Source organism: Plutella xylostella, chromosome 20, assembly GCF_932276165.1.
Source record: "Plutella xylostella chromosome 20, ilPluXylo3.1, whole genome shotgun sequence".
Taxonomy (NCBI): Eukaryota; Metazoa; Arthropoda; class Insecta; order Lepidoptera; family Plutellidae; genus Plutella; species Plutella xylostella.
In genome coordinates this window covers 8,472,175-8,494,991 of record NC_064000.1, presented here as the reverse complement: position 1 = coordinate 8,494,991, position 22,817 = coordinate 8,472,175, and the positions used below count along the sequence as shown (strand labels likewise).

At 36.1% G+C, this 22,817-nt stretch overlaps 2 protein-coding genes and 1 non-coding gene across 3 annotated transcripts; 2 read left to right on the top strand and 1 right to left on the bottom strand.

Moving 5' to 3' along the window:
• Positions 1 to 2,542: 2,542 nt before the first annotated feature.
• LOC119691626 (PSME3-interacting protein) lies at positions 2,543 to 8,347 on the bottom strand. The gene is made up of 7 exons (XM_048628316.1): positions 8,135 to 8,347; positions 7,809 to 7,907; positions 6,379 to 6,499; positions 4,409 to 4,517; positions 3,955 to 4,055; positions 3,382 to 3,475; positions 2,543 to 2,777 (listed from the first exon to the last, which is right to left on the bottom strand). The coding sequence occupies exons 1-7, from the start codon at positions 8,229 to 8,231 to the stop codon at positions 2,703 to 2,705; spliced, it is 696 nt and encodes a 231-aa protein (XP_048484273.1). The 5' UTR covers positions 8,232 to 8,347; the 3' UTR covers positions 2,543 to 2,702.
• Positions 8,348 to 8,458: 111 nt separating this feature from the next.
• LOC105390851 (guanine nucleotide exchange factor MSS4 homolog) lies at positions 8,459 to 10,120 on the top strand. The gene is made up of 2 exons (XM_011562215.3): positions 8,459 to 8,787; positions 9,728 to 10,120. Exons 1-2 carry the CDS (start codon positions 8,611 to 8,613, stop codon positions 9,962 to 9,964), a joined length of 414 nt encoding a protein of 137 aa, XP_011560517.3. The 5' UTR covers positions 8,459 to 8,610; the 3' UTR covers positions 9,965 to 10,120.
• Positions 10,121 to 13,598: 3,478 nt separating this feature from the next.
• On the top strand, positions 13,599 to 13,671 carry Trnav-aac. Its single transcript has one exon. It is a non-coding gene; the product is annotated as a tRNA-Val (tRNA).
• The last annotated feature ends 9,146 nt before the right edge of the window (positions 13,672 to 22,817 follow it).

Sequence of the window (22,817 nt, the reverse complement as noted above, 5' to 3'; positions counted from 1 at the left end):
CACCACAAGAGCGAATTAACAATATGAGCAAACTTAAAATCTCATAGAATGAAGAAATATTAGACATTTATGTGAGCTGTCACCAGTGGCGGATTAAGAGCATCGGTGGCCCTAAGCACAAAGCCTGTGTAGGCCCCTAATTTAGAACAATTTGTTCCTTGACAAAGAGTGACAAAACAGTTCAATAGCTAAAACGTCCTATAACTTTTCCATAAAAAAGGATCTAGGTAAAACATTAAAAAAAAATAGCCTGCCTTAAAGGCCTACGACACGCGCAAGTATCACCACCGTCACAACTGCGCAGGTACGCCGAGCTATCACACGGCACCTTAGAGTATACAGGGTGATTGGAAAGTCGATGTATTCCTTTAAATGGGTTGTAGACGAAGGCGTTTCCAGTTGATTGAACCCCATAATGCATTATCCGAAATTCAACCATTTCTGAGTTATTTAAGTGTTAAGTTTTTTTATATATTTGCCAAAATTTATGATTAAAAGTAAAATATTTCAAAAACAAACACCTTTTTAAACACTTTTTTGATTGTTTTGCATAGGTGATACCTTAGCCAACTAATTATAATCAATAAATGCGCAATATTTAACTTAATTTAGACACAGTGCTTCAAAATAGATGAAACATTCAGAAAATGTTACAAAGGTTGAAAACAAAAAAGCTAAATTAAAAAAGAATTTTATCTGACATTTTTTTCATGCACTACAGCTTAAAAACATAATCAATTTATAAGCTTTACAATGACATATTCCAATCTAAAATCGATTAAGGCATGACCAAGATATAGCCAAAACAACCGCATAGGCGGACAAATCTCAGTAGGGAAACGAACAAGATTTTGTTCCAATTTTAAGGTAAAATGTCTTATAACTGGACTTTGTAGAGCTCCGAACCGTTTAGTAATTATTGTTCTCTGATAGCGCGGTTCCTCAAAAGCACAGATCGACTACAAGGTTGCTTCACCGAAATAATGCTTGTCCGATAACACTGTTAGTCGAAAGTTTTTTCAATGACGATAGGTTCAACGATCGAATGCTTTTTGATAGTTTGTCAAATTGTTTAACCACCAAATTGCATCTCCTACAACACTATTCGGTGAAACTGTTCAGCTAAAACATTTGGCACATTGTTTGAACACGTTAAATTTAAAACAATCATTGTCAAACAGTGCTATTGTCACGAGCTACTGGGCAATCATGTTTTCGGCGAATTAACTGTCGTCAAACAGTAGTTTTGGGGAACCGGGTTGTGAAGAATTATTTTGTTTTACCAATCATAATTGAAAATTTCAATCGGCTAACCGTGTTAGATCTGTGCCTCTGAGGAACCGCACTATTGGAACACAATAATTACTAAACGGTTTAGATCTCTACAAAGCCCAGTTACAATACTTTTTAGTCTTTTTACCTTAAAATTGGAACAAAATCTTGGTTGTTTCCCTACTGAGATTTGTCCGCCTTTGCGGTTGTTTTGGCTATATCTTGGTCAAACCTTAATCGATTTTAGATTGGAATATGTCATTTTAAAGCTTATAAATTGATTATGTTTTTAAGTTGTAGTGCCTGAAAAATTGTCAGGTAAAAATCTTTTTTAATTTAGGTTTTTTGTTTTCAAGTTTCGTAACATTTTCTTAATGTTTCATCTATTTTGAAGCACTGTGTCTAAACTAAGTTAAATATTGCATAATTAATGATTATAATTAGTTAGCTAAGGTGTCAGCAATGCAAAACAATAAAAAAAGTATAAAAAAAATTGTTAGTTTTTGAAATATTTTACTTTTAAACATAAATTTTGGCAAAAACCAAAAAAAAACTTAAAACTTAAATAACTCTGAAATGGTTGACTTTCGGATAATGCATTATGGGGTTCAATCGACTGGAAATGCCTTCGTCTACAACCCACTTAAAGGAATACATAGACTAACCAATCACCCTGTATATGCACGGCACAGGTAAGTACGCACAAGCCTCATTTTTGTCAAAATCATCGGCGGAAACTAGAAACAATGTTACCCAATCAGGAACTATTTCTTCTACTGGTATATTTTCAATGTTTCAAGTTTGCAAACAACTAGATTTTTTTCACTAGAAAAAAGTCTAGTTGCCTGCTATTCCCAAAAATCAAACCGTACACGATAGAAGTGGACAAAAAAATTCCTGTAAAATTGAAAAAAATCATTCACATGTTAAACTACTCAAGGATTTAGAGAATACTCTAATGAATGGCAAAATTTCAAACATGTCGAAAAATGCGCAAGCCGCGCTTCGGGGTTGGCGCGGTGTACAGTTTTACCACCCATTCGCACAGTATTCCATGTACAGTATACGCCGGCCTGCGCAGGCAAAACTGTGGTGATGCTTACGCGTGTGGTAGGCCCTTTAATCAGAGCAAACTCATTACATCGGACATATTGAGGATGAATAAAATGTAGGTACAAAATGAAACAGCAGCAGAGGATGGGGGCCCCTGGAGGCCCGGGGCCCCAAGCACGTGCTTGTCGTGCTTATAGGTTAATCCGCCACTGGCTGTCACCGGAACAGATAAGTTTGTGGCACTGTAGCTAGTTTGATGAGGAACAAAAGTGTATAGCTACTTATGCAGTGATTTCCATTTCAAACTTTTCATTACACTATAAAGGGGCTGTGGGCTATAACGTCTAATATTATAATTTAGAATGTTTTGTCTCGTTCTAACTCTTGTCTTCCTCTTTCTTCTTGTCGGCGGCGCGGCGGCCCAGCAGGTCGCGCTTCGTGCAGCAATCGTCCTGGAAATTAAATAAAATACATTAGTCCAAGTCACACCAACTTATGTACAGTTAGATAAATATACAGGGTGTTGCAAAAAGGGTATACTAAGCTGAAACCTACATGTGCAACATGGTATATCTTAGCGCGAAAATGAAATCAGAATTTCAAAATTCGAAAGAGCGAGCACGACGGAGGACTTTTGTCACGTCTCAATCGCGCCCCGTGCTAGCCCTTCAGAAAGTAGCACTGACCTCGTCGCTGGAGCAGGCGCTGTCATATATCTATCTGTCTTTAAACCAATATCTACCCTGGGACCCGGGACTTGACTTCGGGTCCATTCTGTCATCTAAACTATGAGTACGAGTTTATCTATACTAAAGCACAGTCGCTAAGCACAGCAAAAAGCAAATACAGGCATTGCCCTTTTTATGTTTGTCAGTAATAGTGCGCTCACGCTCGCAATCCTTGATGGCCGGCCGCAGAGATTATGATCGGTGGTAGCTGCAAAGGTCAACGTTCGATTTTCTCTGTGCTTGCCGACCGGCATTTATCTATAGACGGCGAAAGTCATCTGATACAAACATTCACATTTCCCGTGCAATGGGATATAGTGGCACGTACCTCGTCGCTGGAGCAGTCGCTGTCGCTGGAGCAGGCGCCGTAGTGGCCGAGCCCGGGCAGCACGCCCACCACGCGCAGCGCGCCCGCCGCGCCGCTGCGGGGGAGGGGGGGCGGGTTAGTGGTAGTGATGACCCCGACGTGATATACAACAAACAGATTTGCAATTCAGAAGAGAGCGAATGAGCGTAAGATTAGGGTCAGAGAGTACCTAAGTAGTTGAAACAAATTGGTGTCTTTCTTTGACAGTACACAGATAAGAAGTTAAAGAAATACTATATTTAGGGTCAAAATAAAAGTTCTTTCGTGCGTTAGTAACACGTAAATACTTTTTTGTATATACCTAATAATTTCATGTTGATGTAAGCAGATTTTATAAGAAACAAGCTTCGCTTCACCTGAAAAAGTTAAATGTTCTTTCTCAGGGTCCAGACCATACGTATCGAAAGATTAACAGACAAAGTTACTGTCGCATTTATAATATTATTTTTTAGTTAGGATAAAAACGTAGGTATAGTATGAAATAAGACTTTTCTCTGCCCCATATTGTATTAAATTGGCAATGGCGATACATACCTGGTAGTGTTGTTGGCGACTCCGTTCTGTTTAGCTGCGGGCGCGTCTTTGTCTGTCTTCTCAGCATCCACTTCACTCGCCTTGCGCTTCCTGACTATCACCTGAACAAATATCAACTATTAGTGGGAACTATTGTATTTGAGATAGTTATTTATTTCAGTAGTAAATAGTTATAAATAGTTATTTCAGTGCAACACTACCATAGATACGGTATGGTTGCAGGGCTATAGAATTTGGTTTGGCTTGGCTTAATTTTAGAAGCACTGGTTTGGCATAAAGAATAAAACTAACAGATCCATTTAGCCCGCTTTTTACATACTGTATAGTGCTGGAAGTTGGTCTCCAGTTGCAAGTAGGCTCTGCTTTATAAGTTTTACGACATACCACTTGTAGGTGGTTTTGTAGCAGAGAATTGTGGCATTGGTGTGTATGTTATGTCAAGTAGACAACTGACCCCCTGCAGACTATTCCTCATTGGCGCGGGGGGCGCGGGGCGGGAGGGGGCGAGCTGCGCGCGCAGCCGCTGCATCTCCGCTGACTCGGTGGCGTTTGACACTCGCTCTCTGTAACCATTATGTATCATAGATATAGGAAGACAAGTTTTATAAAAATAGATATGAAATAGGAAAGTAGAACATAAGTTGGTCTTTGAAAGAGAGGGACAAAACAGTTCAATAGCTAAAACATTATTTAACTTTTTTATGAATAAGGGGTAAGATTGAGTTTCATACGCAATAGATAGAACTCCTTCAATAGATTAATAAACTGGTAGGTGTGGCTAAATATGTCCTATTTCATTCTGTGGTACAAGTATGCATAATGAGAGTAGGGAGGGATGCCAATAAAATGGTATCAATAACATCACAAGCACAAAATTTCAATTCTGTGTCTGCAAAAACTAGATGTTGGCATTTTGGCTTTACATTTTAAATTAATAAAAATGGCTTTATTTTCTTATAAAGGGGCCGTCCATTAATCACGTGAGGCTCAAAGGGGGCGGGAGGGGGTACGGAAAACTTCACCAAATATCACGAGGGGGGATGGAGGGGTCTCGTTAGACATCACTTGTATTAATTTTTTGTCAAAAAGCGCTAGGTATTTCTGAATCAAAAATAGCCTTTACATAGACTTCCAAAAAAATACACAGATGTAGGGGGGGGGGGGTCCCAAACCTCACCAAATGTGACCATGGGGAGGGGGGGGGGGGTCAAAAATCAACCTCACGTGATTAATTGACGGCCCCAAAAAGCTGACAATGGTAAAGTTGTTAATATGTTCTGTGGCGGGAACACCCAAATATTCCGAAAAACTTTTTTCCGAATTTGATAACGCCGAATATTTAATTTGATAACGATTTTTTTAAATACCGAATTATAATAATCACGAAAATTATAATTTCGAATATTATAATCACGAATATTGTTATTACGATTGTTAAATATACGAATGTTAAAAAATACGATTACTTTAATATACGAAAAATAAAATACCGATTTATTATAATCACGAAAAAGTCAAATCCCGATCGGAAATATGATAATTCGTGATTTTGACAAAAAAAAACATAAACGTCTTTAAAACTCTAGAACCAAAACCAAAAGATAGGTGCGACGACGAGCAAAGCGAGGAGGAGCGTGTTAGGTGCACATAGATATCGAAAAACAAAGCGGAGCGTTTCAAATATGGAGCAAAACTATTGTTAGGATTTTTATGGTGTTTAAACTTAAAAACCTTAGGACCTAAACCTAAAGATAGGTGCGACGACGAGCAAAGCGAGGAGGAGCGTGTTAGGTGCACATAGATATCGAAAAACAAAGCGGAGCGCAGCGAAGCGGAGCGGAGCGTTTCAAATATAGAGCAAAACAATTGCTAGGATTTTTATGGTGTTTAAACTTAAAAACCTTAGGACTTAAACCTAAAGATAGGTGCGACGACGAGCAAAGCGAGGAGGAGCGTGTTAGGTGCACATTGATATCGAAAAACAAAGCGGAGCGCAGCGGAGCCCAGCGAAGCGGAGCGGAGCGTTTCACATAATATAGCTTAAAAAATATTGTTTTTATACGCATTATGCTGCATTATTCATAATAGATAACCATTTCTTGTTAACTAAGAAACATTCGGGAATTTGTATTTTCGGAATATTAAAACTTCGGGATTCGTAATTTAAATAATTCGATATAATGAAAATCGTACTTTTGAAACATCGAAATAATAATATTCGGAAAATTGACTTTCGTCATTTTAATAAATGTGTTGTTTGAAATTTCGTTTATAAACTATTCGTGATTTTCGTTATTCGGAAACTTAAAATTCGGGATTGTGAATTATTCGGAACTATGAAATTCGAATAAAAAATCGTTATTTTCATATTCGTAAAAAAGTAATTCGGAATTATGTAGTGTACCCGTTCTGTGGCATATTTACCGGAACTCCTGCATTTCCTTCTTCTCCTCGAGGAAGATCTGCTGCGCGGCCTGCGCCTTGCTGCTCTCCACCAGGTCCAGGAAACCCACCTCGTCGTCGTCCAGCCCTCGGATCATGTTCTCTGCAATTTCACAATGTTATTTGCATTAATAACAATAATACTTATTTATTTTTTATTAATAATAATACAATGGTATCGACATCGGTGGCAGAAGATTAACCAATCTTCGCTTCGCCGATGATATCGTGCTGTTTTCCCCGTCGGCATCAACACTCGAACGCATGCTGCAAGATCTCAGCACGGCAAGCCTTCAAGTCGGATTGTCGATGAATCGGTCCAAAACGAAGATCATGTCTAACAGCGTGAAACATAGGGTCACGGTAGACGGTCAGGATATACAATATGTCAACGTTTACATTTACTTAGGCCAGCTAGTCTCATTCGAAAACAGGCAAGACAAGGAGATCGATAGACGCATCGATAACGCCTGGAAGAGCTACTGGTCTATGAAGCAGCTGATGAAGGGCAACCTTCCACTGTCACTCAAGCGCTCCAAGGTCACTGACCGAACATCAAAAGACCACACTGAAGGTCTGCCAAAGAGCGATGGAGCGTAGTATTCTAGGTGTAAAATTGACAGACCGTGTCAGGAACACCGCACTACGCTCCCAAACCCGCATAATCGATGTTGGTGTCGAGACCGCGAAGCTCAAATGGAACTGGGCCGGCCACGTCTGCCGAATGCACCCGGACCGGTGGGCCAAGATAGCGACCGAGTGGGTGCCGGGCGACGGGCGCCGGCGGAGAGGCAGGCCGAGAAGGAGGTGGCGGGACGACCTCGTCAAATATTTGCCGGATTGGGAGGTAGCCGCATTGGATCGGGAGAAGTTGAAAATTAAAGGGGAGGTCTTTGCCCAGCAGTGGGAAAACACACAGACTAATAAAAAAAAAAAATTTTTTACTACTATATAATTATGAAATCTCTTCATACGGGAAACTTCCCATATTTTTCCTTAATTTGCTAGTAGTGTGGAAATAATTTAATAGCTTTAGGGCTTGTTTCAGCCCAATCTAACACTTGTTTTCCCTTGCCATTCATTCACAACTTATGATATTTTAACTGGTACCTGTGATTTTCAGATGAAAGCTTATTTAGCTGTATCATATCATAAACACAGCAGGCTAATCTCTTTGTTAGTACTTGGCTCTCACTAATGGAACCTTTGAGCATATACCATTTAAGGTTTTAACTCTTGCTTGCTAAGCTCCATTGCCACTGTGCTGCCCATCAACCTACAGTGGACTACTGTGGGTTGATGGGTTCACAAATTTAGATATGTAGGATGCAGGGTTCCTTAGAATTTTTAACTTCACGGCCAGTATAATGGCATTGTTCTTAAATCTTTACTAAGTGTAGAAAAGTAATTACTCAATTTATGTGCCTCCTCATACTCCGCCTCCTTCTTGAGGCGCTGCTCCTCGAGTCGTGTGAACAGCGGCCGGTTGTCATAGGGCTCCTCGGGGGCTTCTGCAGACAAAACACAACACTCAGAGACAAAACACAACCATGAACCATCACCATTATGTAAACAAAACATTTTTCTAACCTTCACTGTGTCTACTGGTGGCGAATGGTGGATTGTGGAATCTATTTACTGTGCTTTTTAGTTTAAAAGGTAGAAATGTGGGATAACAAGTATTTGGGAGGTTAAAATGAAGAAAATTGTGAAGACAACAATCAATATAATTTGGTACCCTTGGGTTGGTCCTCAGTGCGCACTTTCTCCCATTCTTCCTGGCGCCGCCGCCTCTCTTCCAAAGCTTCGGACTCTGTTATAAATCCTGAGCTCATTTTAAAGAGATTTTACGCAGAATTTGATGAAAATTGCTTTTGTTTTCAATAGCACGTTCGCCCGTTTGCCAATCACCAAAATATTGTTTTTTGACAGCAACAGCAACCACAGAGCAGATATAGAGATACTGATTACACAGAGTAGTCACTCTGCTGTCATTGTTACTGTCACCTGTCACATTTTGCTCTGTCCACCAGCTGTCATCTATCTATCTGTCAATGTCAATGCCAAAACAAATCTCCGACCCGTATCGGTGTGCGCCGGTCTATAAATTTTTATAATTTATTATCTTTTCTACATTCTCTTAAGACTTTCACACTTTCGACAGCTACACAACTATAATATTTAACTTGTTCAAGCACCACAAGTTTCTTCACAATGTCTGAAGCGGAAAACCTGCCAACTTCAGCTGCTGTAGCTGAAGATGCAGTGGTTTCAGCTGAAGTCAACCTGGAAGACTTCGTGGATGATGGCAAGAACAAGAAGACGCTGGCGTGCAAGTACTGCGGCTGCAAGATCCTGGAGAACGGCTGCGGGAAATACGTGCATCTCGAGGTAAATTTATATAACTCTTCCATCCAAAGGTTGTCTGGTAGAGATTGCTAAGCAATAAGGCCGCCTTTTTGTACTGTTTTTATTTTTAACCTTTTTTTTGTATTTTCTCTGTTTTTGGTGCAAATAAAGAGGATTGTATTGTAAATACACACACATGCAAACACAATTAATGATTAGCATCAGATATCGTCATCATTCTGACAAGCTTCTCATTACTACAGGCTTCCAGCCACTACATGCCTTTTAAAGTATTTTAGCAAAATGTTTATTGACTCTGTAAAAGTGGTCTTTTCTTCCTCAAATATTTTCTGTGTCAACATTTAATCTTAGTTGTTGAATTCTATACTATTTAAGTATTTATGCCTTCTCCATCCATTGCATACAATCTTGAACTTCACATTACAGTAATTTGGCTAACCATAGAGTAACTCATCATTCTAGCTTGTCTTAAACTTAACTTAATACTTAAACAAATCTATTTTTACAGAGAAGTATACTTACCATAGAGTAACTCATCATTCTAACTTGTCTTAAACTTAACTTAATACTTAAACAAATCTATTTTTACAGAGAAGTATACTTACCATAGAGTAACTCATCATTCTAACTTGTCTTAGGGTGGGTTGCACCATTTAACTTTAACTATTACAAACGTCAAATCCCTTGACGAGAGAGATCGATCTTCAAGGGATTTGACGTTTGTTATAGTTAAAGTTAAATGGTGCAACCCACACTTAAACTTAACTTAATACTTAAACAAATCTATTTTTACAGAGAAGTATACTTACCATAGAGTAACTCATCATTCTAGCTTGTCTTAAACTTAACTTAATACTTAAACAAATCTATTTTTACAGAGAAGTATACTTACCATAGAGTAACTCATCATTCTAACTTGTCTTAAACTTAACTTAATACTTAAACAAATCTATTTTTACAGAGAAGTCTGCCGGCCGAGCTACAGGATAAGAGGAAAACAGACGGATACGTACATGAGAAACTAGTCCACTACTTCATAGTAGAAAACATGTATACATTTGATAACATAGGATTCACTCACACTATAGACGAGACAAAGTATCTTAGTTGTGCGGACTGTGACGCCGGACCCATTGGGTACTTTGATGTGGAGAGCAAACACAGCTATGTAGGCATGACCAGGGTAAAACATATTTAATTTGCTAGCTTATTTGTTAAGGCCAATATCTTAGATTAACAATATATTAAAAAGATGGAGTCAGTGCAAAAGAAATGTCTTGACACTAATAATACCCTACTTCTACAACTGAGTGATTATTTTGAAGTTTTTGGCTTTGTTTTTGTATGTGATGTGTTACAATTACAACCATCTTGTTCATATATCGTTAATCTAAAGCTGCGTACACACCGGTGTGAGAAGTTGTGCGCAGGAACGTATTAAAATATCGATTGATGTCGGTTGTAAAAAAGAAGTCTTTTATTAAATATGTGCGGCGCTTATATACCTATATTAATGCTAGCGCAGCACTATATGCGTATGTTGCAGTTCATTCTAACAACTAGCCAATTTGCAGATACTACCATACTACACCTCCCCTTTAACTTCCTTCACCCTCGGGGTAGCGAAAGAAAAATAATTTAATTTAAGAAATTATTTTTCAAACCTATAAGTTATGATAGTACTTGCAATTACAATATTATGATATTCTACTCTACCTAAATGCATTGTTATAAATAAAAGTGCAAGGCAGAGCTATTGTAAAATGCTGACAAGTTTCCTAGTGTTAGATTGCTGTATGCTATTAACAAATTCTTGAACAAAATAATGACCTGGATAATTGCTATTTACCTGTCTTTAAATTTAATTATGAATGAAATAGTTACAACAAGTTACACACACACATATTTTATAACTAAAAATGAACATGTAATATAGAAACTGAACATGAAAATTAAAAATTGAAAATTTCTGTAAAATAAAATGTCACAATATATACATGAAATTTTTGAAAAGACCTATAATTCGATGAAAAATAATAATAAATTAAGTATTTTACATTTCTGAAACAAATAACGCATCTAAATATGTGTAACCAAAATACCTTTTACTTTTATACCTTTTAACTTATTTATTTATCTCCATCTATACCATTTATAATCTAAAATAAACTCTTATCATAATAATAACACAGCACAACATATTATAATGTATGTAAGTACCTATATGACAAACTATTAGTTACATAAATTGACATGACATGTACAGAGTGATTCATTTCCTTGGCTTGTATATATTTTCTTTATGAATTTACGCAATTTAATTATTACTGTTATATAGTCATTATTTCACATTTCATTTTACTCATTAATTTATTTACTTGAAAATAGTTCGTATCTAACTAGTGTCACGTTAATTTAAAAAATATCTAAATACAAAATCAAATACCTACTACAATTTCAACGCAATTTACTTGAACATTCCTATCGTGGTATCGGTATCGGTACATTTTCCTCGTTCATACACATTTACACTTTTGGTTTTTAACCCATAATGAGCATCCTGTAGCTCTCAGTCATCACTCTGATTACTGACATTCTGAACTCTGGGAAGTGAGAACTATCGTAACATTTGGGTGATGAAACCATTTGCTAGTCAAAACTCCTTAACCTTTGTGTCCTCAATCATTAATTCTAATCTTGTATACTATTCCCACTAATGCCTTACTACTAATTAATATTATTATGTCTTTCACTGAGGGCACGATAGTCCAAACACTATGATCAAGAACATAATTCTCCTAGGGCTGTATCTCTACACCCTTAATCTACTTTGTGGGCATGGTCACCCTACTTATTGGCATATCAGGCCACCTATTTTGTGCACCTGTATAATATAAAATAGAGCCGCTACAATTTAAAGCAATGGCCTCCAATCTGAGCTCCTTAACTGCTTATTATATATTTTACCAATGTACCGATCAATAAAACTTTCTAATTCACAACAAAAAATATCATTTACTTATTAATTCATTTACTGAAAATCTCTATTCAATTGTCATTAGGTAGTCGGTTTTACTAACTTGACCTAGAAACTTTCTGCAGTCATTCAACTCTGAATGCATTACTTACATATTTATTAGCGATACCTAACTTGTATGCTATTTTTAGAATACATATTCAAATGGTTATATTTAGAAGAAAGAAAAAAAAATACTCGTGATTTGTGACACTAGGATGTTAAATGCAAGATTAAACGATGGTTAAAAAAATCAGAATAAAATCTAAGTATGCTTCTAATCCTTCCTGAATAAATTAATCTGACTCACAATAACAATATTTCGTCGAAGGATGTCGCTCTTTGCCTTGTACTCGTCGCGTGGATGGTGGTGACGACGGCGGCTGGGCGGACGTGACGCACGATGACACTGATAATTGCTCGATGCACGTGGTTGGTCATCTTCTTGAGTTGGCCGGGATAACCCTGGTCCGCTTGATGGCCGGGATAGCCCTGACCTGTTCGAGCCGGGATAACCCTGACTCCTCGTCCGGTCGCAGTATTTCTTCGTTTTTTCTTGACTCACTTGTACATGTTTTCTTCATGTCATTCACCGAGGTTGGTTGCCTTGGTGCCGCTTGTGTTTATTCTTGGCACTGGTACTGCAGGTGTTGGTGTTGGTGTGCTGGTTCTGGTCTGTCGGCCGAGGTTGTTGATCTTCGTGGGCCGACCGGCGCCGCTACCAGCAGCGCCGGCCTGGCAGGGTCGCCATGTGAGAAGTTGTGCGCAGGAACGTATTAAAATATCGATTGATGTCGGTTGTAAAAGAAGTCTTTTAATAAATATGTGCGGCGCTTATATACCTATATTAATGCTAGCGCAGCACTATATGCGTATGTTGCAGTTCATTCTAACAACTAGCCAATTTGCAGATACTACCATACTACACCGGTCCAACGAACGCCCAACGAACGCCAACGGTTATCCCAACGATGGATATTAACATACATAATACAGGGCAGATTGCAGAAACGAAGGCCAACGAAAAACGTTCGTTGGCGTTCGTTGGCCCGGTGTGTACGCGGCTTAAGGCAATCTAATATGCACAAAATGATTGAAGTCTTGTTACTTACCAAAAGGGTAATTCATTACACAACTATATCATAGTTTTCACTGCTTAACTGTATGTTTATATTGTATTATAGTAGGTACAATTGATTGTCTGTAGGTATACAAAAATATATATAAGCCTTACCTACATAGTACATAGCATTCCATACAATAAACTTATGAATGAAATTTTGATAGTAGTTAGCCAATTTTTTATTGTATCTTAGGTAGGTTCGAATATTTACATCTCTAATCAAATCTATATTTGCCTAGAATATAAGCTAAAATGAAAAATATATGTATGTGTATTAGTATGTAAGTATAGTAGATATTCAAGCTTGGCTTTTCTAATAAAACATAATAAAGCACAAAATGTATTCCTTGCTTCCCTACACATAATATCTTATAAAAATAGTGAAGTCTAGTATAGTATGTCTTAGATACACGGTCTTCCATAAGCGATTAAGCATAGATAGATAGTAGGATAAGACATACCTAAACATTTTTAAAACCCCTTCTATAATTGTTTTCTTTGATGTGTACAATTTGTCTGATAATTTCAGTTTTTATCAAATAAAATAGTATGGAGAAATATAATTAATGGCAAGAGTTGTGATATTTCCAGACTCGTTGATTATTATTAGCAGTTTTTGGTACTTAGCGATTTATTGTAGAGTTAATAGTATATTCAGAAACATCAATCTGATTTTCGCCGTAACCTCCATCGGTTTCCGTGGTGTAGCGGTTATCACATCTGCCTAACACGCAGAAGGCCCCCGGTTCGATCCCGGGCGGAAACATATTTTGCAAATTTACTTTTTTATTTTGAAAAGCATTTATTTTATAATTTTTGTTAATTAGTTTTCCGTATTTACCTTCAAACATTTCACAGATTACAGTCACTAGGTAAGACGCACACAACAACAAAAAAAGTTATCACCGTGAACAGTAGTGATTTGATCCAAAAACTATCTTTTGCTATTACTATATTGTGAGGCGCTACATTATTCAACGCCGCCGCCTCCTTATAAATTTACTTAACTATGATTTGATGGGAGGATCTCGCAGCCGCTGCCCAAGATCGAGTCAGATGGAGAAATCTTCTCAAAATCCCTGCTGAGGGACGTCAGGATGGATGTGTATGTATGATTTGATGAAATGAGTAGAACTTAGCTTGCAATGAACGATGCATGCAATGCACCCACAGAGTACATTATATTATTCCATGCACCAATATTGAATCAATCAATTGTGAATGTTTACTACTATATTTATTTTGTACACCTTCCTCATTTAGGTATTTATATTCATTATTTATTATTATTTATCTTTAAGTCATTCCTCCACCCAAAGGTCAAAATTCAAATTCAAATTCATTTATTGCAAGTCACATTGTGGAATTAGGTGGTAATGAGTACATTAGTTACAAATGTGACACCCTGTAAGGGCGCAGCAACCAGAGGGGCTTAAAATTACTTAAGTACCTACTTATCTCATAACATGCATTATATTTTGAATAAGGTAATAACATTTTTTATAAACAGCTATACAAATTAACAATATTCATAAAAAAATATAATATCATGATAAATTATTAAAATCTTAAATAATATTGATAAGCACTACTAAATAATGATATAAATATACATTGAATTATTATAGTTATATAAACACAAAAATTCATCTATTAATCAAATTAACATATTACGACTACTTATGATTCACCATTATCATAAAAAAATTCTGTTAATGTATAGTAGCTCTTTTCAATGAGGTATCGCTTTAAAGACTTTATGAATATTCCGTACGTTTTTGAATTTTTAATTACGTTTGGTATTGAATTATAAATCTTGATAGCCATAGAGTGGGGCCCAGTTGTATACATCTTTAATTTTGAGAAGGTAGTTTTTAGTTTATTTTGGTATCTGTTATTTCTTCTGGATAACTTGATTGGGGAGTATAGGTTTGATTGTTTTTTAATAAATTTGCATGATTCTAGTATATAGATTGATGTGAGCGTAAGAATACCATATTTTATAAAATAAGGCTTACAAGAATCTATTTGGTCTATATTAGCTAAGATTCTAATACATTTCTTTTGTAGTGTGAATACATCTTTTATATTTGTAGAGTTTCCCCATAAAATTATACCATATGAAAGTCTAGAGTGAGCGTAAGCGTAATATGATGCGAGAGCTGCTTTGAGATTCGTAACTTTTTTTAAATGAAATAGTGCATAGATGAACGATGATAACTTTTTTGATAAGTTTTCAATATGTGTTTTCCAGTTTAAATTGCGATCTAGGTCAATACCTAATAGCTTAGCTGTCTCAACGGCTTTGATATGTGTGTTTTTATATTTATACTTTAGTTCTAAAGGTTTTCTTTGGTGTGGGCCGAATTGTATTAAACTTGTTTTGGAGAAATTAAGTGTGAGGTTGTGGTCGTCTAGCCACTCCGCTATCGTATCTAGGGTCTCATCTAGTTTAATCTTTAGCTCTCCGACTTCCGAGCAAGTGAGTAAAATGGAAATGTCATCCGCAAATAAGATGCATTGTTTATTTAATACAGCTGTCAGGTCATTTATGTAAATTATAAATAATATACATCCGAGGACGCTACCTTGCGGGATAGAGCCAGTGACCGGGATAAGATCTGATCTAATTTGCTCTACTTTTCCCGTCCTGTAGTCAGCAACTTCAACTTCGACATACTGGTGTCTTCGCTCAAGATAAGACGCAAACCATTTATAAGCCACTCCGCGAATCCCGGTCCCGTTAAGTTTGCTCAGTAAAATTTCATGATTGACTCTATCATATGCCTTGCTCATATCTAGTAAAAGTCCTACTGCGTATTTTTGGTTATTTATTGAGTCTAATATCATTTGTACATATTTATAAACAGCTAATATTGTTGACCTGTTTTTCCTAAAACCGTACTGTTGGTTACAAAATATATTGAATTTTTCATAGAAGGAGTAGAGTCGTACCACCATCGCAGTCTCAAAGATCTTTGATGATGTAGTTAGCTGGGCAATGGGGCGGTAGTTGTTAGGGTCTGTTTTAGCTTCCTTTTTATAGATAGGTTTAACTAATGCTGTTTTAAGAGCTTCGGGAAAAACACCCTCGATAAAAGATTGGTTTATTAGATAAGTGTATGGAATAGTTAGTTCAGCTGCGCATTTTTTTATTAATGTCGGAGGAATTTCATCTATACCTGAGCTACTTTTATTTTTGAGGTTCTTTATAATTGTATGGACTTCTTTTGGATCAACTGGATGAAGGAAAAAGGTATTTTCTATTATATTTACGGGTTTAGTTTTATTTTTAGTTTGTGGAGAGATCGGTTTTGAATTTCCTACCGATGTAAAGAAATCATTAAAAGTATTAGCAATTGTTTTTGGGCTTTCCACTAAAGTATTATTTATTTTAAGTTGAATATTCTTTTTAATTGAAGAAGGCATCTTGTTGGTTGTATTTTTTATTATTTGCCACATGATTTGAGTTTTATTTTCCTGTTTATTAAATTTTCGTATGTTATATAGTTTTTTCGATTTCTTTGCTACTTTTTTAAGTATTTTTGAATAGGTTTTGTAGTGCTCCTGTAAAATGGTACTTTTCGTTTGAGAGGCTAGTATTTTTAGTAATCTTTTATTCTTGCAAGATATCTTTAGTCCTTTTGTTAGGTAGGTTTTTTTTTGATTTGGTATAGATTTTTATCTGTGTTCGCGGTATACATAGATCAAGAATTTTCTGTAGAGTTTCAATGAATGAGTTATAGTTTTCATTTACTGAATTATTAGGTCTTATTTTTTCTTCCCAGTTTATTGTTACGAGTTCGTTTTTAAATTTATTTATATTTTTTTCAGAGAAAATTCGACGATTTACATAAAAGTATGATATGCGTGGCTGCTCTATAGGCATCGCAAACATAACTCCTTTATGATCTGAAAACCCTAATTCTTTTACATCGGTGAAACAGTCTTTATCATTGAAATTTATAAACAATAATAAGTCTAGGCATGTAGATGTAGAAGAAGTTACTCTTGTTGGGTGATTCACTTTTTGCTTAAAGTTATATGTTGACATAAGATTTGAGATTCTTTGTTTTAGGTTGTTTTGCTTACTTCTTGGCATAAAATCAACGTTAAAATCCCCCCCTATAATAATGTTTTTGTTATTATCTTTAGTGTAAATAGTATGTAAGAGTTTTTCAAGTTTATCAAAGAATACATCAATTTCTCTACTACAGTCTGGCCAATACAAGGAGATTAGTAATAAATTTAAGTTATATAATTCTACTGCACACACCTCAAAAATATACTCGCAAGATAAATTGTTTAAATCTACTCTATCTTTACCTTCACAGTCATTTGATAATAAAATGCAAGTGCCTCCACATTCAAAGTTTTTGCGGCAGAATGAAGATCGTACTGTATAATTGTTTATGGTAAGTAAGTCGATTTTTTCTTTTTTCATCCATGTTTCTGTGATACATATAGCTTGAATTTTGGGATTTTCTTCCAGAAAAGACTCAAGTAAGTGCGTTTTATTGTTAAGGCTTTGCATATTTTGGTAGAGAACTTCAAATTGATTTGCCTGTACGAAATGTAGGGTCCTGGTCTCTTCTATTATTTTGTTTAGTGCAGTTCTGTTTGTTGGTATCGTGGGAACTGCTATTGTTTATGTTTCTCTGGTCCCGGCCTCCTCCGTTATTTTGGTTTTTGATTATATGGTTTATATCATCACTGGCTGTGACTGGTTTGCCTTTAATGTACAGTATATTATTTCTTATTACTGCATGCAATCCGTTTTCCCTGGCTTTCAGCATTTTTTCCCTTAATAATTTCCGTTCTTTTCTTGCTTTCTCTCCTAAGTATTCGGCAACTGATAGTTGGGTTCCTTCTAGGTAGTGATTATTGTCTATTATATATTTTACCATTTTTTTGCTAATGAGTTCCACGACTAGGGGTCGGTTTCTGCTGTGGTATTTACCTACTCTATAGGTATCTTCGATGGAGCCATACAGGTCTAAGTTTAAGGTGTCTCGGAATGTTTCTACGAGACGCATATCGAGGTCGTATTCGGTTTCTTGGTAATACTCCTGTAGTCCATAGATTACAAATTTTTTGCTATCGCTCTCATATAATTGTTCTGTTTGTGGTGTAGAGAACCTGTTAAGGGTTTCATTAATTTCTCTTTTGAGAGATTTATTTTCTTCTTCTAGTTTTAAAATTTTACTATTTATTTGTTCTAATTCTGTCTGCCTTTCAATATTCTGAGAGTTCAAGTAGTTAATATCGTATTTAATATCTTCCTTTAGTTTGGAGATAGCCTTATTTATTTCTTTTTGGATTGTACTTTGTATTTCGGATATTATAGATGAATTATTTTCCTTTAGTTTCTTTGTTATCATATTGCTTAAGTTTTCTATCGTTAAATCCGTGTTTATTTCTGTTTCGGTAGAATTATCAATTTCTATGGTGTCTCCCAAGATATCTGAGCTATCTGAAAATCTGGTGGAATCTAGGTTTTTTCGATCAGTAAGTTTCTTTCTGGTTGTGATATTATTGCCTTCAGATATTACTTTTTTTTGATTTAATTGATCATTATACTTTGTGTTGATGGGTTTATCGGTGTTTCCTGTTTTTGGAGTCCTACTGAGACAACCTGGACATTTCCATTTTTTCCTATGTTCACCAGTCATGGTATTGAGAAATCGTTGGATTGACACATTAGCGCATTCGATATCGTACGCATTGCTACACAGGCAACATGTGAGAAACTGGCGATTAGGAATTTTTTGTTGGCATCCAGCACACTTCAGATCCATTTTCTTGTGTTAGATAAATAATAAAATTTATATTTATATTTGCGTGCCCTCTAGCGGTGAGTAGGGGCTGTTCAAATTCCTGTTTTATATCTTCAGTCAATTCTTAATTTAGTGCCCTCTATTGGTGAGTAGTGGGATCACTTTTATCGCCTATTGATTATTTGGCAAGTTAGGCAGCTAATATAGTAGTTCTGCAGTATTCTACTAGATGTCACTGACTTGTATTATTTTATAAAAATTTGAATGTTAGAATTCGTTAGGTCCAAAGGTCATTTGTATTGTTCACTAGTTATTTTAGAGTTATTGGCGTTTATAAGGCTAAAATTTATCACCTTATGTCTTTCACTGAAGTTACGTGAGAGTTATAATATTATCACATAACACTGTTGTAAATTTTGTGTGTATTATTTAGATAATCGAAAGGTATTTAGTATATTCTTTTGCAGCACTTTTTAACACTTTAATGCACACAATACACTTTGATAACACTATCACTTATTATTTCGTCTATTTCGAGTATTTCAATATAATTTTTTATTGGTTCTAGTAACTTTTATCGTGGTAAATAATTAAAATACGCGGAGCTAATGTTAACCGTGACGCTAGCGCCCTCTGTCCTCAGGTTGCCTGGAAGAGATCGCTTTTAGCGATAAGGCCGCCTATTGCTTTAACTCCATTGTATAAATTGTGATTTGTGTTATTTTTAGTCAATAAAGTAGTAAGTATTCTATTCCTATTCTATTCTATATCTTCTAGACCTCTTGACTCTTTTTAACCAGAGCCTGGTAACCGGGGACACCGCTTTTTTTAATTAATTTAATTTAGGTTTAATTACATACATAGTTGGAATACATAAAGTGCATTGAGTAGGTAAACATACGCCGGAGTCCACGTTGTTGCATGCCTCAAGTACTTACATAGGTATCAATCGTAACTTAGCTGACCTTGACTTAGGAAGTCGAAATCAGAAACAAACTTGGAAAAAAGTGTTGGATCCATCAGAGATGGGTACAATCAGCTAAATGTCAAAGTCGTGTTGCAGCCGGTTAGTGTTCTCAAACAAATATGAGTTATTGCGTAAATAATGACGAAACGCATCGATACTTATTTATGTACTATCGGGGTATAGGTTGGTGTCCTACAGCTTCATGCTTAGAACCACTTCAAGGCAGCCCACGTGTTCCTACTTATTTTGTGTTTATAAGGGTGAGGCCAATAAGGTAAAAAAGCTTGAACCTTTTATGGTAGCATTGTCACTTTGAAATGGGTCAGCAGGCTTCTTTGCCCCACGACTAGGTACTTAACTAAATTTCTGGGACTTTCGTTGCAGTACGTGACGGGTGTCCCACGCTAATTTCCTCTGTTCATGGAGTATATAGAGAAAGAGATATACTTACATGTATTATTTATTTGTACAGAAAGCTATAGATCGCATACGCTGGCGTACTTTGGGAAAGGCCTGTATCTGTATACATACGTCCAGTGGACTGCTATAGGCTGATGATGATATGTTTGTACACAAATTATTATGATTTATGACCGTAATTATGTTATTACATAAGTACTGTAAATAAAAAAACAGCCTCCTAAATTTAAATTTGCATACAAAGAACATATTTGAACTCTGCGCAAGTGCATTTACATATTTGATGAACGTAACTAGACGGTAGCCAAAGGTTAGGGAAAGCTGGAAATGCCAATAACTATGTACAGGGTGAAACTTTTATATAGTCACCGCTGAAGGCAAGTATAGAAAGTACCTAGATGTAATGTATTAAGCAGACGTTCATCATCAGCCTATACATGGGCGTACCCAGGTAGGAGCAGGGGGGGGCTACTGCCCCCCCCTAGAAGATAAAATAAACGTAAATTTTCCTGCCAAGTGGGAATTAAAAACGTGTTACATACTGTGCGCAATATGAAGTGTTGGAAACAAAGTATCTTTTATTTTTAGTCAGATATTTTGATTTAATATTCTTTTATCTATAATGTTTCAATATAACCCGACCGACCATAATCTCGGAATAGGTATGAGCTGCCCCCCCCCCCCCCTAGCTGAAATCCTAGGTACGCCCTTGAGCCTATAGCAGTCCACTGCTGGACGTAGGCCTCTCCCAAAGCACGCCACTGGATGCGATCTTTAGCTTTCCGCATCCAATCATAACCAGCCACCTTTCGCAAGTCGTCACCCCATCTAGCCGGAGGGCGTCCCACACTACGTTTGCCTAGTCGCGGCCTCCACTCCAGAAAGCTAAGCAGACGTTACTTTGTGTCAATTTTATTTTATTTAATAATCAGAATTTTATTTAAATTTCACAATCGAGATAATTAGAAACAAACATCTTACTCAGGTATAGTTTTTAAAAACTACAATTTAAATTATAAAAATTGAAGCAGATATAGGAATCTAACTGAACTAGGTAGGTACTTACTTATAAAAAATCACAAGGTCATTATAACAGCTCATATTCATTTGAATAAATACCAATTTACACTGCTCCCTATTTAGGTCTCTTTAAGTAGAGCCATATTGGTTATCTGGAAGATATAGTAAGAGCGATGAGGCCGCCTAAAAAATATAGTTGTAATTAATAATCTATTTTCTATTATTTACCTACTCCTACCTACTCTATCTATCTATCTCATGTTCGGAAGACTTGGATCCCCCTGTATTGAAGTAAGTACATAGTTAGGTACGTATATACATAATGATTATGAACCATTTATGTATGCAATTAAGTAACGTTTAATTTGACTCGTCATTCTAAGTCCAAGTTGTACGGAATAGTCGATATTGAGTGGGAATGAACAAAATGATCAGACGTTTCATAACGATTTTTATGTAAGTGTACCTACTCACTTATTATAGGTATTTTAAAGGTTGGTTGTGTAAGGGGTGACTCGTCTATTGAAGTATTGACACTAGTTGACACATTGACAGAAACTGTTCTATTGTGGGATTATCATCATCATCAATAATCTGATATGAATAGAGTAAAGGCTTAGTAAAGTAAAGGTTATGGTGTTAAGTTGAAGAGATATAAATAAATTAAGCCCAGTGTCTCATTCAAAATCGCATAATTTTCATAAATTATTTAATCAATCATTTCCTTCCATTTATCTACCGTTACCTGTACCTATAACTACATACATATAATATCTTAACTACTTATACACATGCAGGTATTAAACTCACTATGACAAACTTTTCTAACATGTTAAAATAGATAAGGAAAATAGTCAAGGGTGAATATTAATAAAAAAGGTAGATAGGTACTATACGTACCTACTCACGTATAAGAATAAATACAAAAGAAATGAATGAATCGAATGATAGTGAAAGTTAGTTAAAGCTTTAAAGCTATTAATGTAGGTAAACTTGTATCTGTAGGTTATTGTCTTGAATAAGCTTGAAATTTCACGATGATTCGGTATGAGTAGTTATAAAATGCATAATGTTCTATCTTGGACCAGTTTGTTCTCTTTGTTTTAGAGATCTTTTGTACAAATATACAGCTAAAAGCTCTTTTTATTTCGTGAATAGGAGCTACTGAATCTTTTATGATGAATACGGAACCAAGAAGAAATAAATGCTAAATATATTCATATTGATCTTGACATGACCGTTTTCATTCATCCTCTACAATCAATTGGTTCTCAACAAACAACAACTTTGAATAATACCACGTAATAGGTAATAGCAGTTCAATAACCATGGGCTCTCACTTTTAAATTGAAAGATTTTCTTATGAATATGAATTTGCATTCATCAGTAAAAGTGAAAAGTTTTTTTTTAATCACCAAGTTGTACTCTGATTATCCTAAGGGCTGATTTTTCAATAACCAGATAAAAGTTATCTGATGAATAATTCTGATACTGTCGCGTCTGAATATATTTTGTATTTATCTGACCCATGAAAAATCAGCCCTAAGACTAGTAAGGCCCGGGTCTCCTATTTACTCCGTAGGTCGCGTCAAGTGACACCGCCGTAGGCCGCGTCACGATGCTCACTATAGAAATGTACTGAAGCGGTCTCCCTCACACGCCGACGTTGGCGCGTAGACGTAGTGAGTATCGTGACGCGGCCTACGGCGGTGACACTTGACGCGACCT

Coding starts and splice junctions, on each gene's coding strand:
- LOC119691626 (XM_048628316.1), bottom strand. CDS start 8,231: ATGAGCTCAGGATTTATAACAGAGTCCGAAGCTTTGGAAGAGAGGCGG. Junction 4,518..6,378: donor AAGGAAATGCAGGAGTTCCG/GTAAATATGCCA, acceptor TAATGGTTACAG/AGAGCGAGTGTCAAACGCCA. Junction 4,056..4,408: donor TGAGGAATAGTCTGCAGGGG/GTCAGTTGTCTA, acceptor ATATTTGTTCAG/GTGATAGTCAGGAAGCGCAA.
- LOC105390851 (XM_011562215.3), top strand. CDS start 8,611: ATGTCTGAAGCGGAAAACCTGCCAACTTCAGCTGCTGTAGCTGAAGAT. Junction 8,788..9,727: donor GGAAATACGTGCATCTCGAG/GTAAATTTATAT, acceptor CTATTTTTACAG/AGAAGTCTGCCGGCCGAGCT.